Source organism: Schistocerca cancellata, chromosome 2 (assembly GCF_023864275.1).
Source record: "Schistocerca cancellata isolate TAMUIC-IGC-003103 chromosome 2, iqSchCanc2.1, whole genome shotgun sequence".
Taxonomy (NCBI): domain Eukaryota; kingdom Metazoa; phylum Arthropoda; class Insecta; order Orthoptera; family Acrididae; genus Schistocerca; species Schistocerca cancellata.
The window spans coordinates 1094440636-1094462101 of record NC_064627.1 but is presented as its reverse complement, the minus strand read 5'-3'; the positions used below and the strand labels follow the sequence as shown (position 1 = coordinate 1094462101).

The 21466-nt window shown below is 40.4% G+C and overlaps 1 protein-coding gene across 1 annotated transcript in view; it reads right to left on the bottom strand.

Moving 5' to 3' along the window:
• LOC126163110 (zinc finger and SCAN domain-containing protein 2-like) overlaps positions 1-21466 on the bottom strand; it is a 213130-nt gene that overhangs the window by 91702 nt on the left and 99962 nt on the right. Inside the window, exon 10 of the mRNA XM_049920033.1 lies at positions 4999-5140. Coding sequence (XP_049775990.1) covers positions 4999-5140 — 142 coding nt within the window. The remainder of the gene's footprint in view (positions 1-4998; positions 5141-21466) is intronic.

Genomic DNA, 21466 nt, shown 5'->3' with positions numbered 1-21466 from the left:
CAGTGGGCATTCTAGCAGGATCCTCTCCTGGGCATGCAGAATCTGTAGTAGAAATAAGTTGATAGAGGAGCAGGAACGTAAGATCTGTGCCCTTCAGGTGCAGTTACAAAGTGCAAAGGAGGAACTACTAGATAGGTTGAGGAGAGTGAAGGGTGATGGACAATGGGAACTGACAGTTGGCAAGAAGGTAGCTAGGAGGATGAGGTATTCAGACAGTTATACTTGCGTATATGCAATAGATTTGACCAACTGTCAGAGTTGAGTGGAGAGGAGCCTCTTGTAGCTGTAGATATAAGGAACATGCAGCAGTCCTCAGCAGTTAGGAGGCCAAGGTCAGTTGCAAAGTCTAACAGAAAGAAGAAGGTTCTGCTGCTAGGTAGTTCACATTGTAGAGGTGTGGGCCAGCAATTGCAGGAAGTGTTGGGGAATGAGTACCAGGTCACCAGCATTGTGAAGCCTAGTGCAGGGTTGGCTCAGAGGACTGACAGCATAGGGCAGTTGTGTAGGAATTTTACAAAGGAAGATCAGGTAATGATAGTGGGTGGAGCAGGAAACAGTCTTGATAGGGACGGGGAATATGATGTAGGTGGTGACCTGGTAAAGATAGCTACTGGTGGCACTAATACTCTGTATTGAGCTACTGGTTGTAAATATAGAGATATATTACCTGCAACAAATTTCATTAAGGGAAAAATATATAAAGAAGAATTGGTTAGAATACAAAGTTCCTTGAACAGGTTTCTACATGATGTTCTTGAATTTATGCCACAAATGGTTCTTATTACACACTTCTGTGTGCTAAAAGCTTTTGCTCAGTTTCATGAGTTACCCCAGAACATGATCTGGTATGACATACTAGAATGAAAGTAAGCAAAGTACACAAGCTTTTTAATATTAATATTTCCTACATCTGACATCATTCTCACTGCATATACAGACTTATTTAGGTGCTTCAGCAATTCTATGGTACACCCTTCACAACTGAATTTGTTATCAAAGTAAATTTGCGGATACTGTACCCCTTCTTGCAGCAGTGTACCGTAGGTCTCTAGAAGAGCATAGCATTGCAAAGGATTGGAAAAGGGGGCGGGTCATCCCCGTTTTCAAGAAGGGACGTCGAACAGATGTGCAAAACTATAGACCTATATCTCTAACGTCGATCAGTTGTAGAATTTTGGAACACGTATTATGTTCGAGTATAATGACTTTTCTGGAGACTAGAAATCTACTCTGTAGGAATCAGCATGGGTTTCGAAAAAGACGGTCGTGTGAAACCCAGCTAGCGCTATTCATCCAGGAGACTCAGAGGGCCATAGACACGGGTTCACAGGTAGATGCCGTGTTTCTTGACTTCCGCAAGGCGTTCGATACAGTTCCCCACAGTCATTTAATGAACAAAGTAAGAGCATATGGACTCAGACCAATTGTGTGATTGGATTGAAGAGTTCCTAAATAACAGAATGCAGCATGTCATTCTCAATGGAGAGAAGTCTTCCGAAGTAAGAGTGATTTCAGGTGTGTCGCAGGGGAGTGTCATAGGACCGTTGCTATTCACAATATACATAAATGACCTTGTGGATGACATCGGAAGTTCACTGAAGCTTTTTGCAGATGATGCTGTGGTATATCGAGAGGTTGTAACAATGGAAAATTGTACTGAAATGCAGGAGGATCTGCAGTGAATTGACGCATGGTGCAGGGAATGGCAATTGAATCCCGATGTAGACAGGTGTAATGTGCTGCAAATACATAGAAAGATAGATCCCTTATCATTTAGCTACAAAATAGCAGGTCAGCAACTGGAAGCAGTTAATTCCATGAATTATCTGGGAGTACTCATTAGGAGTGATTTAAAATGGAATCATCATATGAAGTTGATCATTGGCAAAGCAGATGCCAGACTGAGATTCATTGGAAGAATCCTAAGGAAATGCAATCCAAAAACAAAGGAAGTAGGTAACAGTACGCTTGTTCGCCCACTGCTTGAATACTGCTCAGCAGTGTGGGACCCGTACCAGATAGGGTTGATAGAAGAGATAGAGAAGATCCAACGGAGAGCAGCGCGCTTCGTTACAGGATCATTTAGTAATCGCGAAAGCGTTACGGAGATGATAGATAAACTACAGTGGAACACTCTGCAGGAGACACGCTCAGTAGCTCGGTGCGGGCTTTTGTTAAAGTTTCGAGAACATACCTTCACCGAAGTGTCAAGCAGTATATTGCTCCCTCCTACGTATATCTCGCGAAGAGACCATGAGGATAAAATCAGAGAGATTACAGCCCACACAGAAGCATGCCGACAATCCTTCTTTCCACAAACAATACCAGACTGGAATAGAAGGGAGAACCGATAGAGGTACTCAAGGTACCCTCCGCACAAACCGTCAGTGGCTTGCGGAGTATGGATGTAGATGTAGATGTAGTGTATTATTTCATGCAACAGGAGGAGGTAAAAATTTCCAATGCATCTTCTCTCCCAATCCTGGTGGAAGTTATAATAATTAATCTTGGGGACATCATCACTGATCATTAGTGATGTGATATCTCTCTCATGGCTTGGTACACAAACTTTTTATTTATTTGCGACCAGTTTACTACTTACCTGAGATTCTATAGCCTTTTTATTAATTAATTTAATGTTTGGTCAAACTGGAAAAAGAGCTTTTTTCAACTATGTTACAGATAAAGCAAGGAGCATCTTCAGTTGTTATGAGCCAGTCATTAGGTTAAATGAATTAAAGACTATCACTGGAGCTGTGAGTGTACTGTGAGATCTCTTGAGTGTAATTCTTAAGTTGTGTTATCATAATTTAAATATAAAGAAAGAAACAAGTAATTTTTTTTCCACACTCTGGAGGTATACCTCACCTAAAGGCAGTATACAGCATAAGAGCACACTTAAGGACTTATTCTCAATAGGACCTGCGAAGAAACTTTTAATATACAATCAAGAAGTGAAGAAAATGATACGGTATCAATAAACTGCATGATTTTTAAGGCCAGCTTATTTGTTACTTGATTTTATAATTGTGGTGAACAGTGTCCAAAATTTCACTGTCTTTTTCATTCTAGTGTATTCATACAACGAATTAAAAAAAAAAAAAATGGAAACATGTATCACCGTGCCTTCAGATTATCACTCCATTCTTCGAACCATTACACAATGAGAGACAGATGCCAGAGAAGTATCACTGAACGCTTGAGTCCATAGGCTCATCAAAGGCAATTTTGTGGCTTCTATCTTCATTCTAAAATTTGTGAAATTGTCATTTCAACTTGCAAAAGATGAATATGAGTGATTTAAAAGAACTTGTTGGTAAAATTGGTCTATCATTCTCAGTTAGCGGTAGATGGGGAGCGTTTTATATGCACATTCTAACATTTCAACCAAGTGAGTCTCAAAGTAGCCATAAGTAAGCCCTACTAGCACACAGGGCATAGATGAACACACAGTAATTGTCTGATTCTTGCATTTTCTCATTCAGTGACCCACTTTACCTGGGTGATCATCATGTCCTGGCTTAGTTTTTAAGCTGCCATTGCAAGAGGACTAGTTTCTCTAACAATTTGTCTACGGTGGCCCAGTATTTTTGCTGCTTGTACACCAGATAGTCAAAGAAGAAAATATGTGTGAGATATTTAGTGAACAGTGAAAGTTTTAACAGTCAGTAGCCCTTTCAGTGTCAGATGGAGAGAGAACAATGTTTTCCTGATTGCTGTAATTATTTGCAGCAACTACTTGTGGATCAGTGTTGAGGGAAAGTGAATTAGTCTCTGTGGGCTGCAGTTTGTGTAACAAATCCTTAAACATCTAGGTACTGGAGTCTAGTAAGTTCAGCATGACTGAATATCCTTCTTAGTCAATAACAAAGATCTGAAAAAGAACTAACCCCTAAACACAAACATGCAAACATTCATAACAGCAATAACAACAGCAAGGAGCATACGAACAAGGCTACGGTTAACGAATTAAGAGGAAATGGAGGTATATTTCTTCCATCAATCGACTACAAAAATCTGCATTGGAACAGTGTAAAACATTTTGATGAATATAAGGACAAATTAAAACATAAAGAGCAAAGAAATTAGAAGCCATTCCCAATTACAAAAAACTGGACGGTACAAACACTGGGACAATTGCAAAGAAAATAAAGGGTTATATTAACATAACTGAGAATGAAAATGATACAAGCTTCACCTAACACATGCTCCTCTTTGCAGTCAGTTAACACAGACTGAAAACTAAAGGCAATGCCTGTCATACAGGTCTTCCAAATTCAGACACATTTTATTTTTCTTAGTCATAAACTAACCCCATCTGTGTTTATAACCTCAACAAATCAGGACTCAATATTCTAAAACAAATTTCCAGTCTGCAGCAGTGTGTGCAGTTTCCTGGCAAATTAAAATTGTGTGGCAGATCGGGACTCAAACCTGGGATCTTTTCTTTTCCACAGGAAAGTGATCACTGACTGTCTCTCTCAGCTTTACTTCTGCCAGTACCTCTCCTACCTTACAAACCTTCTCCTGGATACCTTGTGGGGCTAGCACTCTTTGTAGCAGGACTGATACTAACAAGGTTCAGTTGAACCAGCACACAACTGCAGCCCCTAATATTAGTGGAATGATTTCACAGTACAGCAGGCAACACAAAACTTAAAATCTCAATTAAGTGTTTAACTGATGTCCACTCTTATCATACTGACATGAACCATATGTAATTTTCCCCCCCTCTCCCCACATTATTCCACCATAGTGTTAAGTTGTGTCTGGCCACTCCCATTACTGTTTAATAAAGGCACAGACAATCTGTCAAATCTCAATGATGGTACCTACACTTGGAGACAAGCAACATAAATGTCAGTCACCAACAATGACACAGTAAAATCTGCCAAGCTGCTCAAAATCATAAAAGATATTGATCAACAGTTGCAAATGCTGTAAGAATCAAATATGAAGCTACTCTACACTGTATACTTTCACACAGAGTTTTCATACCTTGTACATGTTTTGGACCATTTCAACTCCAAGTGTCTTGGAAAGGTCCTGTTCACCATTAATAGGAGCACTTATCTTTACAATATTTCCATCAGGAGTGCGAATATCCATTGTGTGGCCTTTAAGATCTTGAATTGGAAACCTGTAATTGAAAAAAAAAGAGAGTTAGATATATTAATAAAATCACAATGAGAGGAGAATGTACGCTTTTGGCTAGCCAGTGTAGTTCACAATAGCATTTTACACACAATGTTTGTTCTTTTAGTCAGATGCTGTGAGTAATAAGCTTATACCTCCCTGCTAGTACTGGAGATAATACACTACTATTTACACCTAAGTAATTCAGCAACATATGCCTCGTAAACATTTTTAATGTGAATAAAGCAAACTTTACAAGAATAATGTACATCATGCTAGAGATACAATATGAGAATACATGTAAATTTACACTCCACATCTTTATTCACTGAACAACTTAAGACTGATGCTACAGTGTCACTGCTGCTGCGGTCTCCTCCTATTTAATTTTTATTTATGTACTAGAAAACAATGTACTAGTTTGTGCACTGCTGAAGTCATCACTATGATACATGGTGATTCCATGATTATGTTACAAGTTTCAGGGATGAGGGGAAAGAGTACATGTCTTAATTTGAGGTAAGGGACCCTGGTCCAGAAACAAAGTCAAAAGTTACATGCAAAATCATTCCGATACCTCTGACAGTGGAACACATGTACTGGTACTGTTGTTGCTAAGATTTTGTGGTAGGCAACTTATAAGAGATGATTGTACAGACCAAAACTAGAAAAAATGTCCAATAAACATGTGCTCCGAAATGGATACCTTACGAAATATGAGCACCTGTTAAGTAGGAAAGAAGAGTTTCACATTAGTGAAGATTTATCAGCATGTGACCCAAAACAAATATGAAGTTAAGCTCTACTTCCCACAAAAATACTGTAAACATCATGAAATTTATGTATGGAAAGGCTACACAGCTCCTCACTACATAGAGGAGGCACAGAGTCGTAACTCAACACCTCCTCTATACGGTGAGCAGCAATCTATTCTTTCTATATTGTTGTTATTCCATCCTGGGGACATTGCACTGTTTGAGATTTATATATTATTGAGGTTTTCTCCTCCCTCCTCTTGAAATAGATGAAAATTTGTGGGTGGGAGCAGTCAACCTTCCTGCTGTGAAGTGCCAACTTATTTAAATGGGACTTTGTAAGTAGTCTTTCCTCTCAAGTGAGAGCAATTTCTAACTATTTAGCCAGCACATTAAAATTTACTGATTGATTTATCTGTAGCATTTCTTTACAAATTATCTGTGTTATACTCTAAGTATTCCTTGCTTTATAAGGACAGTTGACCATTTACATTTATTAACACAATTGTAGAGTATTGAGGTAGAAGGGAAAGCCAAATTTGAATGCCACAACAATACTTTCATTTATCTACCTTAAGGATTCAAGTTTTCTGGCTAACCTTGATATGAAGCAAGCACTTCCTGATTTGTGTGTCCCTCATATGGGAACACTTTACTTTGTCATGTCAAAATCTGCCTTTTTTTGATAACACAACACATTTACAACAATGTATTATCTATATGTCGCAAGAGAGAGGTGGAGACCACTGGATGTTAGTAAAAAGCTCTCATTGTGGCCAGTGAGGACAGCATGATGGAGGAAGTGTGACAACAGTATCATCAATGTAGGACTGACAAGCAGAACAGTGTCAAAGTGTTAAAAATGAAACTTAGTTCTGCTGGCTTGTTCATTCCGTGTTTGCATTACACACACCATCAGATACCCCTGGTCATTTTGTATGGTTCATTTCTTACTGCATTACATGTTTGTCATCAAGAACTGTATGAAACGTTGCAGCACGCATTCAAAGATCAAGTTTCAGGAACAAAGCACAGGTCACATATTCAAGATGGGTAGAAGATGTGATTTGCAAAATTATTGTCAGAAATCAACATGAATCTGCTGAAAAATCTTAGAACATATACTGAGCTCAAATGTAATGACATATCACAAACCTACCTCCTCTGTGCCAACTAGCGTGGATTCCAAAAACACAACTCACGCTTTTATAATAGCATCACATCTTGAAAGCCGAGGATCAAGGTAAATAGGGGGTTACAATACTTCTTAACTTCCAAAAAGTATTTGGCTCCATATCAGACCAACACTTGTTAATTAAAGTACAATCATCTGGGCTGTCAAATGAAACTGACTGAACTAAGAATTCTTTAGTATGGAGAACACATCATGTTATCTTGGATAGAGCGTCACTAAGGGAAGTAAAAATAACTGTACACGTGCCCCAGGGAAGTGTGCTGTGATTCGCACTCTTTAGGTAGTTGTCAGGTGCGCTGATGAACTTGTGCCTGCAGAACACCATTTACAGCTGTGATTATTTACCACATGTGACAATGCCCATCCACACATTCTATACCCTAGAGCCAAACAGTTCCTCTGTCCAGAACCCCATCATTGCTACATCCATCCTGTTGTTAAATGTTAGCTTCCTGATGACCAAATTTCACCGTTCACTACATAAAACTGGGAGGGTATACTAGGTTTTGCCAAGGTGGTGCCCTGTGTTATAGTTACTTTGCATGTCAAAATACATTTAGTGTCCAGTCACCACACAATACTTCCAGTCAGTCATTTCTTGGTCTGGTCATTTAATCAGTATATAACACACTGCATTTGTAACCGTTGTTAAACTCCTATTTGCAAGACCTTGATTATTATATGCCCTGCAATAATATGATTTTGATAGGTAGACGGAGTATTCCACACACCTGATTCTTGTGCATAACACAAGCAATCAAACCTGACAGAGTGTAGGTGAATAGATTCAGGCAGTAGCTAATGGTTTCTCTGTTTTTAGGTTTCCATACCTCAATCAGTAAAAATGGAACCCTTATATGATCAACATGTTATCCATCTGTCTGTACACATATCAAGCTGAACTTTATGCTGTAAGGTTTACAGTCTCCTGGAGGTATAAAAAACATAAATCAATGCAATCAAAAGATACAGCTATTTATGTCACATATGTTGATACTTGGCTTTTTAAGAACTTTCAATTTGTAACAACAGTTAAAATTTTGCATATAGAATTCTTGCAAAGCAACCAATCATGTTAGGAACAACAACAACAACAACAACAACTAGTCCAGAGACTGGTTTGATGCAGCTCTCCATACTACTGTATCCTCTGTAAGCTTCTTCACCTCCAAGTAACTACTGCAACCTACATCTTTCTGAATCTGTTTAGTGTATTGATGCCTTGGTCTCCCTCTACGATTTTTACCCTCCACACTTCCCTACAATACTAAATTGATGATCCCTTAATGCCTCAGAATGTTCTACGCAAGTTGTGCCACAAGTTCGTCTTCTCCCCAATTCCATTCAGTACCTCCTCATTAGTTATGTGATATACGCCATCTAATCTTTAGCAATCATCTGTAGCACCACATTTCGAAAGCTTCTATTCTCTTCTTGTCTAAACTATTTATTGTCCATGTTTCATTTCCATACATGGCTACACTCCATACAAATACTTTCAGAAATCTACACTTGATTTTAACAAATTTCTCTTCTTCAGAAACACTTTTCTTTGCCATAACCAGCCTACATTTTATTTCGTCTTTACTTTGACCATCGTCAGTTATTTTTCTCCCCAAATAGCAAAACTCATCTGCTATTTTAAGTGTGTCATTTCCTAATCTAATTCCCTCAGCATCACCTGATTTAATTCGGCTACATTCTGTTATCCTCGTTTTGCTTTTGTTGATGTTCATCTTATATATTCCTTTCAAGACACTAATCCATTCCGTTCAACTGCTCTTCCAGGCCCTTTGCTGTCTCTGACAGAATTACGACATCGTCAGCAAACCCCAATGTTTTTATTTCTTCCCCATGGATTTTAATTCCTAATCCTAATTTTTCTTTTGTTTCTTTACTGCTCGATCAATATACAGATTGAATAACATCGAAGATAAGCTACACACCCTGTCTCACTCCCTTCTCAACCACTGCTTCCCTTTTGTGCTTCTCAACTCTTATGGCTGTCATCTGGCTACTGTACAAATTGTAAATAGCCATTTGCTCTCTGTATTTGACCCCTGCCACCTTTAGAATTTGAAAGAGAGTATTCCAGTCAACATTGTCAAAAGCTTTCTGTAAGTCTACAAATGCTAGAAACGTATGTTTGGCTTTCTTTAATCTATCTTCTAAGATAAGTCACAGGGTCAGTATTGCCTCACGTGTTCCAACATTTCTACATAATCCAAACAGATCTTCCCTGAGGTCGGCTTCTATCAGTTTCTCCATTCGTCTGTAAAGAATTAGTGTTAATATTTTGCAGCCGTGACTTATTAAATTGATAGTTCAGTATTTTTCACACCTGTCAACGCTTGCTTTCTTAGGGAACATATTCTTCTTGAAGTCTGGGGGTATTTTGCCTGTCTCATACATCTTGCTCACCAGATGGTAGAGTTTTGTCACGGCTGGCTCTCCCAAGACTATCAGTAGTTCTAATGGGATGTTGTCTACTCCTGGGACCTTGTTTTGACTTACATCTTTCAGTGGTCTGTCAAATTCTTCACGCAGTATCGTATCTCCCATCTCATCATCATCTAGGTCCTCTTCCATTTAAATAATATTGCCCTCAAGTACATCGCCCTTGTATAGACCCTCTATATCCTCCTTCCACCTTTCTGCCTTCCCTTCTTTGCTAGAACTGGTTTTCCATCTGAGATCTTGATATTCACATAGTTCTCTTTTCTCCAAAGGTCTCTTTGATTTTCCTGTAGGCCGTATCTATCTTACCCCTAGTGATAGATGCCTCTACATTCTTACATTTGTCCTCTAGCCATCCAGGCTTAGCAATTTTGCACTTCCTGTCGATCTCATTTTTGAGACGTCTGTCATCCTTTTCGCCTGCTTCATTTACTGCATTTTGATATTTCCTCCTTTCATCAATTAAATTCAATATCTCTTCTGATACACAAGGATTTCTACTAGCCTTCGACTTTTTACCTACTTGATCCTCTGCTGCCTTCACTATTTCATCTCTCAAAGCTACCCATTCTTCTTCTACAATATTTCTTTCCCCCGTACCTGTCAATCGTTACCTCTCTCTGAAACTCTCTACAACCACTGGTTCTGTCAGTTTATCCAGGTCCCATCTCCTTAAATTTCCACCTTTTTGCAGTTACTTCAGTTTTAATCTACAGTTCATAACTGCTAGATTGTGGTCATACTCCACATCTACTTCGGGAAATGCCTTGCAATTTAAAACCTGGTTCCTAAATCTCTGTCTTACCATTATATAATCTATCTGAAACCTTGTAGTGTCTCCAGGCCTCTTCCACGCATACAACCTCTTCCACGATTAAGTTATGCTCCATGCAAAATTATACCAGGCGGCTTCCTCTTTCATTTGTTGTTGTTGTTGTTGAGGTCTTCAGTCCAGAGACTGGTTTGATGCAGCTCTCCATGCTACTCTATCCTGTGCAAGCTTCTTCATCTCCCAGTACCTACTGCAACCTACACCCTTCTGACTCTGTTTAGTGTATTCATCTCTTGGTCTCCCTCTACGATTTTTACCCTCCACACTGCCCTCCAATGCTAAATTTGTGATCCCTTGATGCCTCAGAACATGTCCTACCAACCGGTTCCTTCTTCTTGTCAAGTTGTGCCACAAACCCCTCTTCTCCCAAATTCTATTCAATACCTCTTCATTAGTTATGTGATCTACCCATCTAATCTTCAGCGTTCTTCTGTAGCATCACATTTCAAATGCTTCTATTCTCTTCTTGTCCAAACTATTTATCGTCCATGTTTCACTTCCATACATGGCTAAACTCCACACAAATACTTTCAGAAGCGACTTCCTGACACTTAAATTTATACTCGATGTTAACAAATTTCCCTTCTTCAGAAACACTTTAGTTGCCATTGCCAGTCTACATTTTATATCTCCTCTACTTCGACCATCATCAGTTATTTTGATCCCCAAATAGCAAAACACCCTTACTACTTTAAGTGTCTCATTTCCTAATCTAATTCCCTCAGCATCACCCGACTTAATTCGACTACATTCCATTATCCTCGTTTTGCTTTTGTTGATGTTCATCTTATATCCTGCTTTCAAGATACTATCCATTCCGTTCAACTGCTCTTCTAAGTCCTTTACTGTCTCTGACAGAATTACAATGTCATCGCGAACCTCAAAGTTTTTATTTCTTCTCCATGGATTTTAATACCTACTCCGAATTTTTCTTTTGTTTCCTTTACTGCTTGCTCAATACACAGATTGAATAACATCTGGGAGAGGCTACAACCGTCTCACTCCCTTCCCAACCACTGTTTCCCTTTCATGCCCCTAGACTCATAACTGCCATCAGGTTCCTTACCCCAGCCCATATTCACTTACTACTTTTCCTTCTCGTACTATCGAATTCCAGCCCCTATGACTATTAAATGTTCGGCTTCCGTAACTATCTGAATAATTTCTTTTATCTCATCATACATTTCCTCAATCTCCTCATCTGCGTAGCTAGTTGGCATATAAACTTGTACTACTGTGGTAGGCATGGGCTTTGTTCTGTCTTGGCTACAATAATGCATTCACTATGCTGTTTGTAGTAGCTTATCCCTGTTCCTATTTTTTATTCGTTATTAAATCTACTCCTGTATTACCCGTATTTGATTTTGTATTTATAACGCTGTGTTCACCTGACCAGAAGTCCTATTCCTCCTGCCACTGAACTTCAGTTATTCCCACTATATCTAACTTTAACCTACCCATTTCCCTTTATAGATTTTCTAACCTACCTGCCCGATTAAGGGATCTGACAGTCCCAATCCGCAGGATGCCAGTTTTCTTTCTCCAGATAACAACATCCTCTTGAGTAGTCCCCACCAGGAGATCTGAATGGGGGACTATTATACCTCCGGAATATTTTACCATCATCATTAACCATACAGTAAAACTGTATGCCCTCAGGAAAGAGTATAACTGCAGTTTCCCCTTGCTTTCAGCTGTTCGCAGTACCAGGACAGCAATGCTGTTTTGGTTGATGTTACAAGGCCAGTTCAGTCAATCATCCTGACCACTGCACCTGCAACTACTGAAAACGCTGCTGCCCCTCTTCAGGAACTATACATTTGTCTGGCCTCTAAACAGATACCCCTCCATTGTGGTTACACCTAAGGTACGACTGTTTTCTTGGTATGATTGATTAACGGTCTGCTTCCGTGTGTTCAGCTGAGTTGTTGCTTCCATTTTACGCATAATACTTTGACAACCAATCAGGTTACCTTTATCTCTGCTGTATTATTGCCATGAAAAACAAAATAGAATCGAAGGACGATGGTCTTCGGAAATCAAACAAGTATAAATAGCAGCACCAGACAGAAATGGTTCAAAGTCTGGTTGCAGTCCAGGCAGCGAGTAAATGTAACAGGGAAACTCGCAGCACCTGAAGAAGACAGTTGGGTTGGTTGTTGGGACATTGTGAATGAAATGAAAACAGCAAAATTGAGCAGAAAACATTGAAGTGTATAGATAACGACTAAAAATACAACTACAATTATACTACGTTTCAATATGAGAAGACTAGTGATCCTTACCTTCTGAGTCTGTCAATTACATAAAAACACAAAAAGTGATAGCAATCTGTAAATGCTCTCGAATCAAACGTCAGCTTTGATAGATCTATATTCAATCCAACTTAAAACAACTTTTTAAGCAACTCTAATGATGTAATCAGATCAGATGTTACTTTCTGCTGCATAAATACTGAGATTACTGTTCACATTGCAACTTTTTGTCACAAGAATGTTTAACAGTACTATGAAAAGAATAGTTGCTAATCATCATATAGCAGAGATGCTGAGTTGCAGTCAGCATGAAGCCAGACTGTGAGCAGCAGTGCATGATGGGAGAAGCAACCTGGCTGGTGCGGGTAAGGAAGAGGCTGGGAAGGGGAGGGATAGCAGGGAGGGGTTTGGAACAGTAAAGCACTGCTAGTGGGTGTGCGAAGGGACAAAGTGGAGAGAGGGTAGGGCAGCTAGGTGCAGTCAGGAGGTTACACTGAGGGTGAGGGAGAGGGGGTGGAGGGATAGTGGAAAAGGAGAGAAGCAAAAAGACTGGGTGCATTGGTGGAATGGACGGCTGTGTAGTGCTGGAATGGGAACACAAAAGGGGCTAATGGTAAGTCCATAAATCCAACCACCCAGGACGCCTCCCTGGCTAGTTACTATGAACCCACTGAGAGAATCTCTGCTCTTGTAGACCAACATCTTCAGCCTATTACCCACAACCTACATTTCTATATAAAAGATACCAACCGTTTCCTCCACTGACTCTCCACAGTTCCGATTTCTTTACCACACGGAGCCCTGCTCGTCATTACTGATGCCACCTCCATTTACACTAACATCCCTAATGCCCATGGCCTTATTGCCATTGAACACTTCCTTTCCCAATGCCCTACAGATTCCAAACCAACAACCTCCTTCCTATCAGCCACCAGCAATACCTTCATTCCATACCCAGAAGTCGCTTCCATACAGCCTAGCCATCCGTGTCTGTCGCAGCTGCAGTGACGAGTGGTCTCTCTCGAAATATACCGAGGGTCTCCTGAGGCCTTTACAGGCCATAGTTAGCCCCCAGCTTTGTACAAAAACAGATCTCCCGTGCATTTTCTTTCCAGTCACCCACCACCTCCCAAAGTCCCATCGTCCAGCCACAGAGGAGCATTCTCTTCACGACTCAGTACCACCCAGGACTGGGGCAACTGAATTACATTCTCCACCAGGGTTCTCACTACCTCTTCTCATGCCCTTAAATGAGAAATGGCCTACGCACTACCCCCCCCCCCCCCTCCCCCCAAAGTAGTATTCCGTTGTCCATCAAACCTACACCATACCCTCATCCATCCCTACACAACCAATGCTCCCAACCCCTTGCCTCATGGATCAGATCCCTCTAAAAGACCTATATGCAAGTCCTGTCCCATACATCCTCCCACCACCACATACTCTAATCCAGTCACAAACTTCACCTATCCCATCAAAGGCAGGGCTACCTGTGAAAACAGTCATACAATCTACAAGCTAAGCTGCAACCACTATGCTGCATTCTACGTGGGCATGACATCCAACAAGCTGTCTGTCCGCATGAATGGCTACCGACAAGCTGTGGCCAAGAATCAAGTGGACCACCCTGTTGCTGAGTATGCCGCCCAACACGACATCCTTGATTTCAATGATTGCTTCACACAGCCTGTGCCGTATGGATTCTTCCCACCAACACCAGCTTTGCTGAATTGCGTAGGTGGGAATTATCCCTGCAATATACCCTACGTTCCCGTAATCCTCCTGGTCTCACTCTTCATTAGTACATAAAAGCAAACTAAAATTCTAAAGCATAGGAACTTCCACAGTGCGGCAACACAAAGCATACCAGATTGTGCACATGTACTATCTGCTGCTCTTACGATGCATAAGTACACAAACACGTATCAATGCCACAGGGACAGCTCAAAAGCTACTGATGTCAGCACGTACATGATGGCCCACTTTACTTAGTTGGCATGGAACGCACGAATGTGCCCCCGCATGTGCATCCTCCTCCACAGAAGGGCACACAAAGCAGTCCACAGATAATCTGATTGAAGCATTAGCCCCAGGTATGATAAGCTGTGGATGCTATAAAAGTGCACTTCTTCTAAATGTACGGTCGTGGTTTGCACTGGGAAATGTCACACAACAATTTCAACTTAAAAGAGTTGGGCACACACATCATCTTCGGGGTTTCACCCTGTCAATGGATGTTTTAATAGCTGTTGTAACTGTAGGTTCATGGTCTGCTCCGCAGTGAGTTCTTTATAGTTTATAATCTTTACCACCCCACAAATACAAGAAAAGTAGTCAGCCCCAAAATTTTTGGCATGCGGTGAATGTCTGCCACAAACTGGCTCACAAACTTACTATTTTGAAACTGTCTAGGTGAACATTTGTTGCCAACATTCTTAATGCACAGGTAATGGGTTTGTACTCTGTACAAATGGCTGCTGCTTGAGCTTGTATTGAGGTCAGAAGTACATGACTACCTCGTATATTTGCAACTGTCCCTATATACACACACCCTACTTCTGTGGGGACAACTGCAGCTTTTTAGAGAAAAACTTCAGTGGCTGCCATTGTCGTACTTGTTGGTGGAGTGCTGCAGTGATTGCCAACTCACTTGCATTAACAACTACATGCAGGTATGCATGGGAAACTGTGTGAGTGAGTAACAGTGTCTGCCTTAAGCCTGCCTGGAGGAAACTGAATACCTTGTCTATTTTGGGTGTCCACTTAACATATCAGTGTCTTGTGAATGCACGCATAGCTCGCGAGGGCATTCGTGAATGGTGTTTGCACAGCAGCCATTGCAGAGTTGACATCGGTAAAAGTTTACTATTCTCTGTCTCGACTGCTGATACTATGTTGGCTTTGCATAGATTGTAACATAACTTTTTCTGCCAATGGGCAAATGCTGTTGGTCAAAATGATATAGCCCAGGAAGGTAACTTGAGTCTCTCCTATGATGCATTGGTTTTCATGCAATACTAATCCATGGTCAAATGGCAATTGGTGGCATACTATACACAGATGCTGTTCACACACTTGAGCACTAGGGGAGTATGCTAGAATGTCATCCAAGTATGTGAAATAAAAACTGAAGTCCTTTGGGTATCTCAACAAAGAAATGTCGTTGCAACTGGACGGCATTTTTCAGGCCAATAAGAATGAATAAAAATCAAATAAACAAAAAGATGTGATCACTGCTGACTTTGTCATGTAACTTGTAGCTACAGGCATCTGGTTGTATGCTTCTTAACAGTTCAAGGGCACTAAAAAACCTTTGCCCTGGCCAGCACACGTGAAGTTTTTTATGTTGAACACTCGATATTCATCGGAGGTTGTTCTTGGGTCTAAAGTCCAGCAAAAAAATGACCTCCACCAGCCATCTTTTTTATGAAGCAGGAGTAGGAGCAAGCTGTTCAACTAGAGAATAATTCCATACTGTAAGATTTCCTCAAAAATCACCTTCATCTCTGCCAGCCATTCTGGTGTGATTCTGCATGCATGCAGTAAGACAGGTTGTCCTGGTGCAGAGAAGATGGAGTGCACTGTATTGGCTTGATGCCTTATAGTGAACCTGTACCTGCAACTCGTTCACAGACTTACTTGCAGTCGCCAGAAGGGTTCCACGATACAGGTGTACTACGTTACTTTGATGGACTTGTGTTGTCTGTCCTTAGTACTGTCTCGGTACTGTTTCTCGAAAAGAAAGTTGCCTTCCCTCCAGGGATTCCCATTTAGAGTTCTCGAAGCATCTCCGTAACACTTATGTGTTATTTTAACCTACCGGTAACAAGCAGGCTGATTCTGAACTGCTTCGATGTCTTTCTTCAATCCGACTTGGTACGGATCCCAAATACTCAAGCAGTATTCAAGAATAGATTGCACTGGCATCCTATAGGCAGTTTCCTTTACAAGTGAACCACTCTTCCCTAAAATTCTCCCAATAAATAGAAGCCAACCATTCGCCTTCCCTACCACAGTTCTCACATGCTTGTTCCAATTCACACAACTTTGCAATGTTACACCCAGATATAAAAAACAACTTGACTGTGTCAAGCAGGATGCTAGTAATACTGTATCCAAACATTACAGGTTTGTTCTTCCTACTCACACGTATAAGTTACATTTTTCCACATTTAGAGTTAGCTGTCATTCATGTCACCAACTAGAAATTTTGTTTAAGTTGTATCTTTCAATGGACACTCAAATTCAACACCTTAGTGTACACCGTGGCACCAACACCTTACTGTACACCATGGCATCATCAGCGAACGACTGCAGATTGCTGCCTACCCTGCTCACCAAATCATTTACGTATATAGAGAACAACAGTGATCTTTTCACACTTCCCAGGGGCTGTACTGATGATGCCCTTGTCTCTGATGAACACCTGCTGTCGAGGGCAACATACTGGGTTCTATTACTTAAAAAGTCTTCGAGCCACTCACATTTGCGTGAATTTACTCCATATGTTTGTACCTTTGTTAACAGCCTGCAATGGGGCACTGTGTCAAAAGCTGTTCGGAAATCTAGGCATACGGAATCTGCTTACTGCCCTTCATCCATAGTTTCCAGTGTATCCTGTGAGGAAAGGGCAAACTGAGTTTCACACGAGCAATGCTTTCTAAAACCATGCTGATTCATGGACATAAACTCAGTCTCAAGAAAGTTTATTCTATTTGAACTAGGAATACGTTCAGGATTCTGCAATGAACAGAAGTTACAGATATTAGTCTGTAATTTCACAGATCCATTCTTTTACCCTTCTTATATATCGGAGTCATCTGTGCTTTTCTTCCAGTCACTTGTTGTGAGGTTTGTGGCTGACAGGCAGTTTGTTGATGTATGATCCAGCATCTACAAAGAATGTCATGGCAATGTTCCCATCTGACAGATACAGTCTTTTCCATATGGTAGAATGTGTGTTACTGGGCAGGATGCTGATGTTAGCATGTTCTGGTCATCTGAGTAAATGCACGGTGACTTGCGCTTCACACTGTATCAGCTGAAATGTTTATAATACCAGCATTTCTCATGAGGGCCATCTGCTTTAGTCACGATTCACATGGCAGTGGCATCAGCATATTCCGACTACCGAATCCCTGTCGTTGCCGCTGTGTATGCAACTGTCTTGACACAGTTTCCACTGTTCTGTTGTCAGTATTTAGCTGCTTGCCGCCTGCGCCATTCGCCAAAAGATATGACAGTTCTGTGTATTGAAATACAGGGTCACCAATTATGTGGCCTCGTAATTCATCCACATAATTAATTGCTCATAGTTCAGGGGTGTATGGAAGTTCCTCATATTCCAAAAGTAGAAGATACAATGACGTTACATAAAAGCAAACAAGAACTCCGAAGTGTGTTGACTTTTAAAATACCAAAACTTAATCTGGCTTCTAAAGTTTGCTTTACTATCCCATGGAAAACATTCCTGGTCTGTCCAATCTTCCCAGCTGTCTATAGTTATCTGATACACCAGTATTTTTGAAGACACTGACAATTCTTTACATTCAGTATAAATCAGGGGTGTCCAAGCCGTGGCCCATGGGCTGCATGCAGCAAAAAGCAAGTATCAATGTGGCCTAGGAAGTGAGCATCTATCACACAGTCGGTAAAAAAAAAAAAAGGTACATTAAACCTGAAACTCCAACCATATAATGCTGTTCTCTCATCAGTCCATTCCATTCTTAAAATTGCTGCCCGTGTTATAGTTGAGCCCCCAGGGCCCTGTTCTGTAACTGGCTAATCTGTCACACGTGCTTGTCTGTTATTTTATGGCTAACTCAGCTGCAACTGCAAAACTAGATATCTGCAGATGTATAACAAAATTAATTTATGGAAATACAAGGAAATTCTGTGTTATTTCTGCACAGTTGTGATAAAGAGCCTTTTTCACAGTAGTTCATGTGGATTGCAATTACTGCCAATGTTTGTTATCTAAAAGTATTGTAATTCTACAATGGAAAATCCAAGATGGAATGTAAAAATATTATGAAAAGGATAGTTGCTACTCACCAGTGGAGATGCTGAGTCAAAAATAGGCACAACAAAAGACTGCCAGAAAATGAGCTTTTGTACAATAAGGCCTTCATCGGAGATAGGACATACATACACACCCTCATGCAAACGCAATCTCTCATACACATGACCGCAGTCTCTGGGTGCTGTGGCCTCAGCAGGCAGACTCTGCAGTCATGTGTGTATCTGTGACTCAGCATCTCTGCTATAAGGTGAGTAGCAACTACCGTTTTTTAACAGTATTGTTATTCTGTTATAACAGGTTTAATTTGATACCATATCCATTGCTACAAATAAGAACCAAATTTGAACGCGAACATCTCTATAATGAGCTTTCACGAAGTCTCTTTACTTTTGTGTGCAATTTCTATCATGGCAGATGATCAGTGTAAATCAAAATGTGTCAGTACTGCACATGATGGCAGAAGCTGCTTCCCTTGCCCTTAATTGTACTGCATTGCACTGCAGAGGTCATCCTGTTCATTCCCCTCACACCCCACACACTGTAGAGAAAATTCTTCATGCTGTGATTGTACTGTATTGTCTGTATGTGCTATCTGCCCACAACAACTTGGCCCCTGTCTCTGGTTGGTACTGTATATACTCGAATCTAAGCCGCACTTTTTTTCCGGTTTTTGTAATCCAAAAAGCTGCCTGCGGCTTAGAATCGAGTGCAAAGCAAGTGGAAGTTCTGAAAAATGTTGGTAGGTGCCGCCACAACTAACTTCTGCCGTCGAATATATGTAGCGCTACACGGGCATGCTTTGTAGGCACAAAGATAAATACTGGCGCCATAACCTCCGCGTCAAAAAAAAAAAGGGTGGAAGACGAGCATTTTTTTTCTCCGCCCCGAGTTTCGACCACTGCATTTTCATACATTATCCAACGAAGTAAATACAAATTCTGTATTGTTCATCTTTGAATGTAGCAGAATTTCAATGTACTACGAAAATCCGACATGCAAGACTGTTTGGGATGTTTGTCAATATGGCCAACTCTACTTTCTGAATTTTTTCCTACCTGTGAGAAGAGATGGTTGCTAATAGGAACCTGATGAAATGTGAATCACATGCAGTATTCTCTTTACCATAAGAATAATACGAATATCAACATTTTTTCATGTATTCTTTCGTGTTTGCTGCTATCTCATTTAAATCTTGCATGCCCAATAAACTACGAAACTACAGTGGGACAAGAGCAAAGGCGGAAGAATATACGTATCGTGTCATGTTTATATTGGTATTATTCTTATGCCTAATAGTGATACAGTCAGAAATGAAGCAAGGCAACTGACTAGATTTTTAATTCTAAGATGACTCTAATTTCTGTGCAGAATTTGATGTACTAAAGAAGCGGCCGCAAAGATTTTCAAATGGAGAAACATTTTCGCCTAACTCTTGTTCAGAACATGTTCTATCATATGCAGTCTATTATTTGGTTCTTGTTGATCATTATCAAAGAAAGCAGCAGTGTAAGTTACAACAAATAGCAGCCTCTTACCATTGTTTCGCTAATGAGACAATTACTCTCTCTTTTTGTTCTTTGAACTGTAAGCGGCGGTAGCGCGCACAAAAGCAAGCCATGCCGTGAGCGGCGACAGGCCGTAAACACGCACTATCAGAAGGCGACAAACAATGCATGACACAGTACAGTAATGCATTTTCAGCTTAGAGTGACATAAACACCTATAACAAAGAAAACAGCACTTATCAGATCAAAGCAAAATAAGCAATTGATTCAAACCAGACGAAGCACGTGAAAAAGGAAGGGTACCCATATAAATACGGACGGAGCGCCTGACGCATAGCAATGGCTACCTGGTAAAGCTTAACTGCTAAGCTTCACGACTCGAACCAAACTACTGTAGCTGTATCGTCATTCATTCGACCTAAATTGTGTCTCATATTACAATGGACCAACTTTGTTTCGATTTGGAGGTGCGGCCTAAAACTTTACTCTCTCCTTGAATTTCGAGTCCAAATTTCCGGTGCAGCTTAGATTAGGGAATTTTTTTTCCCTTTATTTTGAGTCTCATTTTTCAGGTGCGGCTTAGATTCGAGTGCGGCTTAGATTCGAGTAAATACGGTATTTGTTAGAAGTCACAGTCTTGGAACTACTGTCAACCGATTCAAACTAACAGTAGATAGCGCTGCATTATTACCAGCATGTCTGATACTGTGACTGAAAATGAGAGCCCACAATTAAGATTCAGTTGCTGTCCACAATTTCAATGATGCCTCACAGGGCTGTTATTTGCAGTGAGTCCCATAAAATAATACAGAATGTGGCCAAATGCTGTGACAAAGAAAATAAATAAGAGTATTGAACTCATTGGTACAGCATACAGCAGCATACACTGAACATAGCAGCAGAACGGTAAAAAGTATCAGCTGTTTGGTCATAATAATCCAGCCTTGTCACCTAGCATTCCAGGCAAGACGAGATGAACTTAATTCAATCCAATTTCTTCATTTAACAGCCCACAGACTGACACCCTATGCAGTACGAGTTACATATTATTAATGTCCAGTGATTACTGTCAAAGCAAGCAAGCACTATTTTAAACACATTCTGATAAATTAGTTTCCTAAATTCAAACTCAAATGTCACATTAATTTTATGATTTGTGATTACTTATATATAATTATTAATGAAATTTCATACATAAAAAGTTAAATTAATTCAATCGTGCCTTTTTAGAATAAAGAATCATTAATTAAGAAATTATCTTTCCCCCCCCCCCCTCACTTAGCAGTTAGTGTTAAGTATATTAGGTGCA